Here is a 14,285-nt window from a genome sequence, read left to right as displayed (position 1 = left end):
GACAAACACTGCTGATATTTTTCTATATTTCCTTTTAGCCTTTTATATCCATATGACATTGTACTCATACTAGACATACAATTTCCTATTTTCCAGTTTTCGCTTAAAGTTAGACGCATTCCCAATTACAGGCTCTCTGTAAACGACATTTTGCAAGGACTGTATAACATGCCATTGAACAGATATACCAGAGTCTTCTTAACTATTCAGAGTAAGTGAAGTTGGCTGAAAACTCCCACCTCAGGCAGGCATATGAGCAATCCTGTAATTCTGGGATGAAATGGGAGCCAGGAAGTGAAAATTAACAATATTAAGTCACGAAATAGGAACTTTGGAGGACAAATAGAAATAAACAACCAAAGAGAAAACATGCTATCTGCAAAAAATGTTATCTGCAGGCGTCTGTTGCAACTGAGGAAGAAAGATTCTGAGTGAGCAAGATATCATGAATAAAAAACAATCAGACATTTATTCATTCAAGAAGTATTTGTTGAGGGTTGGCTGTGTGCTAAGCAATGCTCTAGGCCCTGGAGGGGGGAGGGGCAGCAGTGAACAAAATTGCTTTTTAAAAAAAAAAATCCAAAAAATTTAAATTTAAATTTAAAAAGGAATCCCTTACATTTTAGTTGGGAGAAATAAGTAATTGGCAAATAAATATATAATAGCCTTTAAATTCCATGAAGAAACAAGAAAGGAAAGGGACGAAGAGGTTGGGTATTTCATCAGGATGGTTAGAGAAAGCTGCGCTGATACAGTGACACCTGAACAGAGACTTTAGTAGAGGGACAGGTGAGCATTACCCATTGTTCTAACAACATTGTTGAGACAGCTCCTTAGAGTTATGCATTAGTGAACATATGAAACATGTGAAATTTCATAGGCTCATTGTTTCCACCTCATTATGAAAATGTTACATCTATTAGAGTGCATACCCACCTGCCTGCCGCTGCCGTGATCCTACTGTGACTGTTTTACTATCCCTGCTTGCTCTGTGTCTACCCATCCATTCATCTTGCTTCCCGTCATAGTTTTAACTTTTAGTCTTGGTGTTTGCACCCTTTAATCTATACATTCTTAAGCTAATCAGTTGTGAATTTCTTTTACCACATTCAGAAACTCAGCAGTCATGCATAGAAATGTTATGTTCATTTTTATATTATAGATGTCAGTGTTATTTAATTTTTCCTTTTTCATGTAATTCCTCAATCCATTTGGAGTTTATTTTGGGTGGTGTTATAAGTCAAGGGTCTTATTTTGTTATTTCCCAAATAGCTGGTTTCCTCAACACGTTTGTCAAACAGTGTGGCATTTCCTATGTTGGCTGGTCCCCTTTCAAAAACAGTACAAGTTTGTGGATGTGCCTAGATATTTTTCCTAGTCTCTTTTCATTTGATTTGGCTGTTGATTTGTTTTGCTAGCACCTCAGTTTTACAATTTTGTTTTGTAACATTTTTTAACATGTAGTTAGACAAAACCTTCCCAGTTACTTTATTTTCTAAAATCTTCTTAGCTGGGTTATTTGCTTATTCTTGCAAAAAAAAAAAAATTAAAATAATCTTATGTTCTAAAATACCTGCTTAAAATTTTAATTTGTATATATATTTCTTGCTTTTTTGAAAGGAATCTTGCCTCACCTTTAAAACAGATAATAATAGCTGCCTTTTGAGAGGATTGGTGTATGGATTAAATGCTAACAAACACAAGAAATGTTTACCATGATATATCAGCCTGTTTTGATGTTACAGAGAGTTCTAACATTTATTTGGGCCCTACCCCATTGCAGTTCACTTCTAGAGTTTCCCAGGTTCCCTTTGAAGCTTAAAAAAAAAAAAAAGCTCTGGGCTGCTATGAATTCTGAAATCAAGCACATTTGAAGAGGTGAAGTGACAGCAACACCCGAGAAAGTCTCCCTGCCCTTGTTGCAGGACGTTCCTGCACAGTCATGGTCAGACTAGACAGGCACGGATGGGCCTCCTCTCCCCGCATCCTCCCTCCACAGGATCTGCATTGTTCGGGCCTTCAGATCGGCCTTCGCTGTCACAGGTCACCGGGCTGGAATCCGGCACCAGGCTTCCTTCGCTTTCTAAGGCACAGATCAGGAAACAGCATGTCAGCATGACAGCATCAAACCCATCTTCCTCCGCGATCCTTCCAGTCACCTCGGCCTGGCTTCCCAGCCCACAGACGACACACTCAGCCATGAGAGAGGAGACCACGTGGGTGGCTGTAAACACCCCAGCCTGGGAAGCTCAGCACAGAAACTGTGTCTTAAAAGTCCCCTGTGCACCATTTCGAAGCGCTCTTCCAACCTCACCCCCCGCCAACCCAAGGACATCCTTGGGGTAAGAGAGAACACCCAGAAGCTTGTGTTCTCGGAGTTTTAAATAGTCCTGTCCGCTCACACCTCTCAGGGGTAACTTCGCAATGACCAGGCCCGGCTGTCCCTCACACTTCCCTCGGCCCTGTATGGTTTGAAGGAAACAGTAGGAGAGCAAGGTAGCTCCGAGAGCATCTTCCCTTGGAGAAAACACTTGAGCCTGCCGGGGAGCTTTCTCCTCACCACCCCACCTCCATTTCTGGTCCTCGTCCTGGCCCTCCGGGTCTCGGCAGGATCAGGCCTCAGAGCGTCTGCACGCACCGAGGACACCCTGTGCCATTCTGTTCGGGAAGCTTTCCTGGGCGGGATCTCCGCAGGCTGGCTGGCTGCTCCTGGGGCCGTGGCCAGCGATTCTTCGTGTTCTCTCGTCAGCCCTGTTCTCAGAAATCCCTTCACGTTCCCTCCCCGTGTCTTCTGATGCGAGCCCCGCCGCGTCCCAATCGAAAACTCCTCTTCCCGCGCGGGGCGTGTGCCCCACCCCTTGGTGGCCCACCGATGCCGCGTGTGTGCCCAGGCCGCCGCCCCTCGTTGCACACGGGGCCTCCTGCTCCTCTCCCCAGTCTGGCACCTCACGGGCCACCCCCGTTTTCAGGTGTTCCCTCTTCTCTCCCTGTGCCTCCGCCTGTGGATGACCCGCCTTGGCCGAGATGACCGGCCGCGGCTCTCCGTGGCGCCTGGCGCCGAGCCGACCTCCCGCACCTGCCATCGCCTCGGGTAGGACGGACGGACGTGGGAATCGGGACCTCGGGACGGCGGCTCGAGGGCTTGTTCCCAGACCCCGAGGCAGCAGACGTGACCGTCAGCAGCAGCGTGTCTAGTGCCCGATCCTGGCTGCACAAAGCACATGAAAGGTGGGGAAGGTGGGAGTCTGTGCCCCTTTTTCCCTCAGAAGCAGGGCTGCGGGGTCTCTCTCACACCCGCCGTGCCTCAGCTGAGGAGAGACCATCTGTGACGCTGGACGCGCTGCCGAGCAGTGAGCAGTGGGTGGATACTGAGGAACCAAAAAGATCAAAGCACGCTGCTCTTCCCTTGTTCTGCCAACATTTTCTCAGAGTCCAGGGGTGGAAGTGCAAGAAGTAGGATCAGGTCTGACACAAACAACACTGCTGGAATCTTCGGTCACAGATCACTGCTCATTTCCCTGATGCTCAGTGGCGGCTCCAGGGAGGGAGTGTATACAGTTGGCAGCACCAGGTCAAGCATTTGCTACGTCCCAGGTGCAGGGCCGAGCCTGCCCTTCGTGCTTTCACTCACACAGGCGCCCTAATACCCGTTTAGGTTGAGGAGACCGCAGTATAAAGACGTTAATGAACTCTCCGAGGCACACAGCCAGGGTTTGAATTCGGTCCGGCTCCGGAGTCCGTGTTCTTACCAACGACGCCATCTCTTACAAATGTGTTATCGGGTTTTGTTCCATAACAGTTATTAATATATTAGTGTGCACCAGGGAATCGTTTTGCAAATCCAAATAAAGGAAGAACCATTTATCTCCATGTATACCATGTTATGCTTTTTTTTTTTTCTTTAAAGATTTTACTTATTTATTCATGAGAGACACAGAGAGAGAGAGGCAGACACACAGGCAGAGGGAGAAGCAGGCCCCATACAGGGAGCCTGACGTGGGACTCGATCCCGGGTCTCCAGCATCACGCCGCAGGCTGAAGGCGGCGCTAAACCGCTGAGCCACCCGGGTTGCCCCACGTTACGCTTCTTAATTTCCACCTGTCCCCTTCGTTACTCTTTCTCACTATTGATCTGCCTTTTAACAGGGGCCAAGGTACATTTGGTTGGATTGATTACTTTCATGCCCTTAGGATAAATTCAAACATTTCATCGAGACACTGGGTTATCTTAATTTTTTACCTGCCATAATAAATAGTAGACAATATCTTTGAGTTCCCTATAGGGCTTGCCTGCCTGCTTTATAGGAGCAGATAATGAAGCAGGTGCTTTCACTCCATGAAAAGCCCCAGGTCCGGTGCTCGTGTTAAGATATTAGGAGTGGAGCCATGTCCAGGCGGCTCTGACTCTCCCTGCCTCGGCCTGCCGTCCCTCCCCATTCCTGCTGGGCCCGCTGTTCACTGGCTCACAGCGGGGAGAAGAGAGGCCAGTATGGTTGCAATTGCTTTTATGCAAATCTGAGTGCTGGATTGACTTCCCTGAGTTCATTAGGAGTTGTTTCCATTGGGGAATCTTCCATCAATTTTAGTATATGTGCTGCCGAAGCGAGCACGGAATCTTCCATCAGAATCGAGTCCATAGATGGGAAGTCTAATCTGTCCTGAGCCTTCACATTCTTTTTTTCCAGTTAAATATTTGGGGTGGTGGCTTCCCATTAGGGGTGACTTATACTGAAAAATGATGCAACGCTTTGTTTCTGCTTATTTAAGTTTCAGAAATTTGATTTCATGGTATCTTGCTTTAAATACCCTTGCTCCGTTTTTCACTTCTAGTTCAATTTCAAAGTGTGTTGCATGATACTTGTTTTATTAAGAATACTGTCACTATAACTTCATCCTCTGGTTGTTTTAATAGCAAGTTTTATCTGCCTACAGGAGAATATTAAAAAGTGAGCCTCCATATCCTCAAGAAATGAGTGCTTTAGCTAAAGACCTAATTCAGCATCTTTTGATGAAAGATCCCAAAAAAAGATTGGGATGTGGTCCACGTGATGCGGATGAAATCAAAGAACATCTCTTTTTTCAGGTGAAATGTATTGAACAGATGGTTTTGTATGCCCTGCTATTTGGGGGCTTGACATTCTTGGTGAAATGAGTGAACATGGTCCCTTTTGGAAATCTTTGCTCCCTATTTTCACATACATTGCACCTTTTTTTTTTTTTTTAAGTGACAGAGACCCTGGAGGAATCCAAGGATCAGAATTCTACTGGGAGATGCCTAAAAGTGTTTTTCTCCCTAAATGAAGTGAGAATAGGGAGGACCATAATCGCATTAAGTCTTCCATATGCTTATTGGTTCCAGTTTTCAGTATTGGTTTCTATTTACAATCTTGAAATTCAGGCATATGGTCCGAAGAGGCTTTTATTTTTTACTCTGTTCATGAGCCATTTCCACCAATGTATTCCACCTTTTAGAAAGTGATTTCATTTTTTTCTTCTTTTCTCTGGAGTGATCTCAGACAATTAAAAATCTACCTTTTTCTCAGTAGCATATCTGCAACATAGAGTTATTTTTTTTTTTTTTGGCATATTCTGAAAAAGCCTAATGAGACCATTTCACAGAGCACCAATACATCTGCTCAATTTAGTAACAACAACAACAAAAAAAAAAAACCTCCAAAATTTGAGAAATTTGAGATTAATTGGGGGGTGGGAGAAGTCAAGTTGTCTGACTTGACTAGTTATTTTAGTCTACGTGGCCAGCTTGGGACGCCATGACTTTAGTTTTTAAAACCCTGAACTTACAAGCTTGCTTTATTTATTTATTTATTTATTTATTTATTTATTTATTTATTTATTGAGAGGGAGGGAGCCTGTGCAAGCAGGGGATGAGGTGAAGAGGGGCAGAGGGAGAGAATCCTAAGCAGGCTCTATGCTCAGCACAGAACCCAGCTGGGGTCTCCATCTCAGGGCCCTGTGATCATGACCCAAGTTGAAGAGTCAGATGCTTAACCAACTGAGCCACCCAGGTGCCCCATGAACTTAACGACTTTTAAATAATTTCATCACCTCAACAAACATGACCTCTAAATATTTATGGTCTAAAGGGACCATCCAAGTTTTATTTTTATTCTGTAAACTGAGTTTTTACAGTATTGTCACCAAAACAAATGAACATATAACAAAACAAAGAAAAAGCTCTGCTGTAGAGTAACCTTTATGTTATCTATTGTTTTTACATCTAGAAAAACAAATAATGGTTGAAAATAAGAACTACCTCTCTATATTTCTATACTCAAAAAAAGAACATCAGTCTCTCGGTTGTAACCTGTTTAAAAATACATTACTGTGATCTTACAGATTCAGTAACAGAAATACATTTAGAATAAAATTAACTTGTCAGTGTATGCATTTCATAAATTAGCATGGCCTACAAAGATTAATATTTGTACAAACTATTTCAAATATGTTGTTGAGAAATCTGGCTCAAAATTTAACAATAAAAAAAAATTTAACAATAAGGTAAAATTCAAGAAAGTACTCAAGCAAAATATCTCAATCATGTTTTCCTAGGGTCCTATTCTCCATGACTCCTTCTATTTGTAAATATTACAGTATGTCTTTCATATGAGAGAAATTTCTCTTTTCTATAGCTTGGAATAGTAATTTTAGGCTATTTAATTGCCTTGCTTTTTAAACAACAAGGACACTTTAGGAAAAACTAGAATCCAACTTGTAAAGACCTAAATGGAGAGGAGGTGGAGAGGAGCATAATAGCATTCAATCTTTTACACACCAAACGTTCTCCTGCTAACAACATATTTCTTTAAATGACCCCTTTACTCTAATAGTTTCTCTTAATGTGTGTATAAATAGCCAAGCACAAATCATATGCTTGTAATGGAAAACATTACAGCCACCCAGAGGACAGAACACTAACTAGAAAAAATCAAGAGACTGACCCTTCCACTAGCTAATGTTTAAGTAAAAAGGTTATCTCTTGCTTCTGGGCTTCAGTTTCCATCTAGATCAAGTAAAGGAGATGAGCTAAATGATCTCTAAAGCCCACTCTAAGCTAGAAAAAATAAAAAAAGTGAAGACCTGTAATCTAGTGATTTTTTTTTCTACATTGCCTCCACAAGAGGGCATAATAAAAACATTTTATGTTGGTTGATTAAACTTAACGACTGTCATCAACCGTCTCTGAAATCGAAATGTGTCTTACAGTGGATATCATAACCATTCCAGCTGGTAATGCCTTTTCTTCCTAAATGGTACATAAAATAATGGTGTATCTCACTATCAGTGATGACATTTTAGATTTGAGGAAGTATGTTAATAGGATAGCTGTAGAATTCAATTCAATAAGTCTTGTCTGAGGTGGTTTTAAGTGACAGAAGGAGCATAAGTTAAATAGAGCACAGAATTGAATTTGAGTACTCTAAAACATAGCACATAGCAGTTTATCAGGCAGTGAGTGTCTGGCATGAGGGAAGAGGGGACCTGGATTATCCTATGGGGGAGAGAAGGAGCAGTATTTAAAAAGCTAGAATACTAGTTAAATGAGAAACAGATGATTACATTAGTATGATAGTACCATTTTCACTTAGAGACCTAAACAAGTGCATGATTTATAGTGAGTTTTTATTTTCTGATCTGTCCAGAGGACCAGGAGGGAAACCAAGTATAGGCAGAGAGTCACTCAACATTGCCTCTAGAAAACAGGAATATTCCTTTAGAATTAATATTCATATCCATAGAGCATTGAAAAGCCCTTTATTACAGTTCAGTTTTGTTTTGTTCTGGCCTCCTTTCTCAGGAGGGTCAGGACAAAAATAATTTTTCTGTTATCCCTAGGGTATCTCGGTGCCCCCCAGAGGACCCAGCAAGACCCCACAGTGACCAAGGGCAGTCTCATCTTTCAGCATTGGCTGGAGCAATCAACTGCAGTCAGAAAATGTGCTCATGCTTTAAAAAAAATAAATAACCCACCATATTTCTAATTATTGATTGGCAATATGTGTACTTTCCGTATCAACCAATGAAAACCCGAATCTGTCCTTGTTATTCTTAGAAAATTCTCAGAAAATACTCCAACTTTGTTGGTTTCTACTTTGTACCAATTTTCTTTTCTCTGTTTTAGAAAATAAATTGGGATGATTTAGCCGCCAAAAAAGTGCCCGCGCCATTTAAGCCAGTCATCCGAGATGAATTAGATGTGAGTAACTTTGCAGAAGAGTTCACAGAGATGGATCCCACCTACTCCCCAGCAGCACTGCCCCAGAGCTCCGAGAGGCTGTTTCAGGTAATCTCCAAGAGTCTGTTCATGCACAGGGGCCATGTGTGCTCAGAAAAAAAAAAAAGAAAAAAAAAAAAGACTAATTTTCCCATGAACATGTTCTTGGCATCTTAAAAGCAAGATTCTCTAATCTCTTAAACATAGAAATACTGCACATTATCAACTGAAGTTTATGGTCTGTTACATATTGGATATTATGTGTTTTTTTATATATAAAGAAGTGCTGATTTTTTTCCTTGAAATTTCATTTCTGTTCAGGCTCTTTTATAGAAAAATACAATGCTACTGTATTTTACCTCTATCCATACAAAATTTTCTGCAGTTCATTAAAAGTATTATCTGATTCTTTATCTTCAGCCAACAATTTTAACTGCTTTCCAACTCCTGAAAAAGATCCTAGAAAAGATTTTATACTTAGATCTTTCTCAGACTTGCAGTAGACTCACTGTCAAATGGCATCAGAGCTTTCCTTCTTGAGTCCCAGAAGGATCCCATTAGTATGGCCTCATCTGGTCACCTGGGCTGTGTCCCTGGCCCTTAATGACCCAAATGTGTAGTACATGGCTGGGTACATAGTAGATGTTCAAAAAAACATCCTTCGAACTAGTGAATGTTCTAGCTTGAGCAGATTAATCATCTATCACGATGCCACTTTTGGTTCAGGCCATCATTCTGCCATTTGATTTTATTTCTTTTCCAAAACTCAATTTAAAATTTGAGTCAAATTTAATAATTGAGTCAAATAACTGCTAACTTAGAAACTAACTGTAGTGAACCTTGCTACAAAACAGTAGCCCTTGGACCACTTTGTCTAATGCCTTAAACTCTACCTTTTTGAGAAGTTAGTTGTGTTTTTATAAGCGAACTTTTATCAGCAATGCAAAAGAATCACAGCTGTGAGTCAGATACTGGGGGTGGATTAGGAAGTAAGGTTTTTCTGCCTTTAATTTTGAATTGGTTTAATTCTACCAGAAGATGGCATTATCTCCTTCTGAAAAGCATTTTTCTATTGATGTGAAATCACCTTGCATTTTAGATCACAAATAAAATGAGATTCATCTTAACACCTATTTGAATGTTTTTCATTCTTTTTTGTTGATATAAGGAAAAAATTGCTACAGTTTGGTCTGTGCTAACCTGAAAAATTGCAAATCCTCATTCTTTACTCTTCCTTTTCTTTTGAAGGGCTATTCCTTTGTTGCTCCTTCCATTCTGTTCAAGCGTAACGCTGCTGTCATAGATCCTCTTCAGTTTCACACGGGAGTTGACCGTCCTGGAGTGACAAATGTTGCCAGGAGCGCGATGATGAAGGTATAGATGTGGTCAATGAGATGACATAGTTACGATTTAAATACCAACACCAATTAACATTGTCAAGGCCAGTGAACGTGAGACACTTACCATTTGACTAAGATGCAATTTTAGGAAATGAGTAAGTGGAAATAGCAGCATTTGCCCTAGAGAATTAGTCATATCAACTTCAGTGAACTCCTTTTTGCAATGATAGCAAATTATGTATCTTAAAAAGTTATATAGATGAAAGTAGAAATGAGCTAAAGCAAGATGAATCTTAGAAGATTATAAATGTATCCCACACATATTTATTAACATTGATAATGTTCTTTTACCCACAATGTTATTTATCCCTCTGCATTCCTAGTATTTTCTGAAGTTAAGTGATGTTGGTTTCTTATCAGGACTCCCCCTTCTATCAGCACTATGACCTGGATCTGAAGGACAAGCCACTGGGAGAGGGAAGTTTTTCAATTTGTCGGAAGTGCATACACAAAAAAAGTAACCAAGCATTCGCAGTCAAAATAATCAGCAAAAGGTAGGACCATTTCTGGCATTCTTTTGTATGGACTCATCCTGGTCAATGAATTCTGTAAATTAGGATTTTTATTTTAAAAGCAGTGGTTTCTTGTAAGGCTTTTCACCCATGAGTTTAGCCATTCAGCTCATTAGTTGATCCATTATCCTTCTGACTCTAATAGATGTTTGCTAGTAAAGTAATCCATTTGAGACATAAATCAGTGTGACAGGCTTTCGAGGTTACTGCGAGAACATTTTCTGTGGCGGTGGCAGTCAGACTTGCTCAGCAGCTGTTGCCGTGCCTAATAGTTATAGATTCGAGATTCTTTTTTTTTTCCTGAAATGACTTAGCAATTTGCCGGTAGCTTTGAGAGCCAGCTCATTGTTTTGGAAACACATTATTACCTCCATGATTATGTATTCTTATTACCAAAATGTCAGGGAAGTAAGGCATCCATTTCTTCATATGATTGGCTCTCTTCTGACTCAGAAATAATCGTTGTCTCAGGGATAATGCATTACTTGTTCTGGTGGGTTGTAGGACTCATTGCTGTCAGAAACCTCGCTGTGAGACTTCAACAGTTACATTCCAAATACACAGTAAATAAACACAAAATTCAGGTTGGGATCATCGGGACATAAAAACTTGGTGAAGAGGTGTGTATGTGGAGGCTAACTGCTTTTGTTTTGCAGGATGGAAGCCAATACTCAGAAAGAAATAACAGCTCTGAAGCTCTGTGAAGGACACCCCAATATTGTGAAGCTGCATGAAGTTTTTCATGATCAGGTATTTCACACTATTTTGCTGTGCAGACTGATTCCCATAGAGGGTTCTGTTTCCCACCAGTTTTGTCGGTGCTGCCGGGTCAGAGTCAGGGATGTGAATGTGACCCAGCCACTAGAGAGGGCAGAGAAACTTCTTACCCATCCTTCAATCCGGTGCATCCTTTCACTTCTGCTCTTCTCACTCAGGAGTGGGCGCACATGACATGGACGAAGGACGGCGGGCAGGGGCCAGTGGCAGTCTCACAAGCCGCTTGTCAACACTCCAGCAGCTACTCACCATAGTGTGATCACTGGACAGTTCTCAGGAGTCAATTAGTTATCAGCCCTCCCCTTTCTTTTCACTTCCAGAATAGACTTTAGAGAGTCTTAAACCTAACTAGTGCAAGCTGGAGAATAAAGATGAAGCAGGAGGGCAAAGGTCCTCCCTCTCATAGTACTGCAGAGGGCATATTCTGCCCAGACCTCAGGGCAGGTCACACTGACCCCTCTTCTCCTTGTCCTGCTTTCCAACAGGAACCCTGTGCAGAAGCATGGAACTCTGCATGTGGGAGGAAGGCCACTGGATCAAGTCCATGTCTCCTCAGTCCCTCCATGGCCACCTTCCATGACAAAAATTGCTCCATTACAGTTAACTTCCTCCCCAGGACTGGGTGAGGTGACACAGTCCCACTTGAGACAACATGCTGAGCAAAGGAGCCAAAACCAATCCTGGATGTGGCTTACCCTAACTTTACCAAAGAAGAAACAGACTCAGAAGGATCAGGAGCATCTAGCCGGGAAAACCTGGACTCTGGTCCTGGGCTGTCCCCACGTGCTGCTGTAGCACCATGTCTTGGGCAGTCCATGGCCTGGTTCTCTACCATATAACCATATACCCAAAGTTCCCAGAGTGCCATGGCCAGCAATGACACATCCTAACCACAGTGACTGGACTGCTGTCCTTTATTATTGCCTACCTTATGAGGTCCAGGTACCATACCAGGTTCCACATGTGTTATTCAGTCCTTAGAATAACTGAAACTCACAGAAGTTAAATAACAGGGTTTCACCGTTTGTAAGTGGTAATGCTGGGCTCTGAACCCAAGCATCCAGCTTCAGAACAAGCTTTTAATTACTCTGCTCTGCTGCCTAAGGGGAGGCAGAAGCATGGAGTAAGCACCCAAAGATGACATTATCATCTCCTGGCTCTTTGGTTCTCATAGACAGAAAAATGAGTATCTTGGGAGTGAGGACTTGGAGGAGTTGCTCTCCATGCTCCTCTACTGCCTCTACCATGTTGGGCTATCCAGTTACAGTGGAGGTAATGAGTCCCCCATCCACTGGAGGTACTTAAAAAGAGCACATCATTGGTCATGGGATTGGAGGATGACCTTTGACCCTCCCCCTCTGATTTTGCACTTGTGCACACTTACGTCCCAGCAAAGACATTCAGTGTCTTATATTCAGGCAGATGTCAGATCTCAGGAACTGCATCCCTAGTTTTTTACTTATGCCACAGGTTAAACTTATTATTTGCTATTTTTATATTAAGGAGTTCCTGAAGGATGCCTGAATGGCTCAATGGGTTAAGCATCTAACTCTTGGTTTCCTCTCAGGTCATGATCTCAGGATTGTGAGATCCACACTGGGACATGGAGCCTCCTTAAGATTCTCTCTCCTCTCCCTCTGCCCCTCTGCGTTCTCTCCCTCTCAAAAAAAAAAAAAAAAAAAAAAAGAGTTACTGAAAATAAGTTGTCTCATGATGTAATGCTATATATACCAGTACAGATATATTAAAATATATTATCATTCTGCTGTTGATACCTTGAGTTTTCCGTGTAGGTGACACAGTTGCCTAGATCATCCCCAGGTGCACACAATTTTCTCTTCAGCTAATGGTGAAATCCATTAGGGTGGGTCTTTAGCCTCCAACTCTGCAGCCGTGGAGTTCACTCAGTGCATCATGATCTGTACTCGTTTCCTATTGCTGCTGTAACAAATGACCACAGCCTGAGCAATACCAATTTATCATCATGCAGTCTGGAGATCAGAAGTTCAGAATCAGTCTGACTTGTGTAAAGTCCAGGTGTCAGCAGGACTGGTTCCTTCTGGAGACTCTAGGAGATAATCCATTTACTTGCCTTTTTTAGCTTCTGGAGACTGCTCACATACCTTGGCTTGTGACCCTTCTATCACTCCAATCTGTTTCCATAGTCCCATCCCATACTGTTGGCTCTGAGAGAGAATTCAGACATGCTTCCCGTGTCAGCACCCTTAATCACATCCTAAAAGTCCTTTTACCATAGCAGGTAATGTTCACAGGTTCTGGGGATCTGGATATGGACGTCTCTGGAAAGCCATCATCCAACTGTCTCATATACTTTTTCTCACTGTTATCTATTGTATTGGTAAGGTCCTAAAGTTCATCGAGGTTAAGGAGCATCACCAGGGTCATAAATAGAGTCAAACCACGTTTGACTCTAAAACCTCTTTTAAACCACTTACAGGTATCACCCTCTATTTTTTCTTTTTAAAGCTCGCTGGCATATGCTTGTCACAGACTTTCCACTTTGACTTTATCTGTTGTATGTACGAACTCAAACTATTGGAGAGCAATTCTCTTATTGAAAGAGTTCACCTTTTAAAATTTGTCCAGTATGTACAGGATAATTGCCTTTTTATAAAGGTTCTTTCTTTCTTTCTTTCTTTCTTTCTTTCTTTCTTTCTTTCTTTCTTTCTTTCTTTCTTCCTTCCTTCCTTCCTTCCTTCCTTCCTTCCTTCCTTCCTTCTTTCTTTCTTTCTTTCTTTTTTCTTTCTTTCTTTCTTTCTTTCTTTCTTTCTTTCTTTCTTTCTTTCTTTCTTTCTTTTTTTTGAATTTTGCTAATTCAAAAGGAAATGTATTTATTGAATAGTGTTAGTTCTGTGATACATAGCACCTGAATCTGTTCTTTGGGTATCTTTTTTTAAACTACATGCTTGTGTTCACTTGAGAGCTGATACAATCCCTTTGCTTTTTGATTGCTCCTGTGTCATTTTCTTTATGGACTAGTATACAAAGCATAGAAAAGAAGTAATTTTTAAACTATATAGTTAATGATAATGCCATTGATAGCTAAAGTAATCATTTAAAAAAAACAAACCCTGCATTGAGCTCTGGGTACTTGACATGGATATTAATAAGAAACCCTGAAACTAATCCACTGAGCTCTGACAAAGGTTTAGAGTGCCCTCATAAAACAATACCTTTTTTAAAAGATAAATTTGCCATTCACTGGCTGGGTCAGGCCTCTTGTGGGTAGTTGCCCATACTCTGTCATTAATCTTCTATATCGTTTAAAGCCGATGATTTCACATTCTTATCAGCACTAGGTCACACTTTAAAAAGAAAGATACATAAACTTGATAGAGAGGG

The 14,285-nt window shown here is 41.4% G+C and overlaps 1 protein-coding gene across 5 annotated transcripts in view; it reads left to right on the top strand.

Moving 5' to 3' along the window:
* The window catches only part of RPS6KA5 (ribosomal protein S6 kinase A5), a 171,694-nt gene that overhangs the window by 140,518 nt on the left and 16,891 nt on the right, over positions 1-14,285 (top strand). For all 5 annotated transcript variants that reach the window (XM_077910351.1, XM_077910350.1, XM_077910352.1 and 2 more), the window contains 5 exons: positions 4,933-5,083; positions 8,141-8,302; positions 9,482-9,607; positions 9,994-10,127; positions 10,802-10,895. In XM_077910351.1, coding sequence (XP_077766477.1) covers positions 4,933-5,083; positions 8,141-8,302; positions 9,482-9,607; positions 9,994-10,127; positions 10,802-10,895 — 667 coding nt within the window. The remainder of the gene's footprint in view (positions 1-4,932; positions 5,084-8,140; positions 8,303-9,481; positions 9,608-9,993; positions 10,128-10,801; positions 10,896-14,285) is intronic.

This window comes from Canis aureus, chromosome 9, assembly GCF_053574225.1.
Source record: "Canis aureus isolate CA01 chromosome 9, VMU_Caureus_v.1.0, whole genome shotgun sequence".
In the NCBI taxonomy this organism is placed as follows: domain Eukaryota; kingdom Metazoa; phylum Chordata; class Mammalia; order Carnivora; family Canidae; genus Canis; species Canis aureus.
The sequence above is the reverse complement of the archived record's forward strand: the minus strand, read 5'-3'. Positions and strand labels throughout refer to the sequence as shown.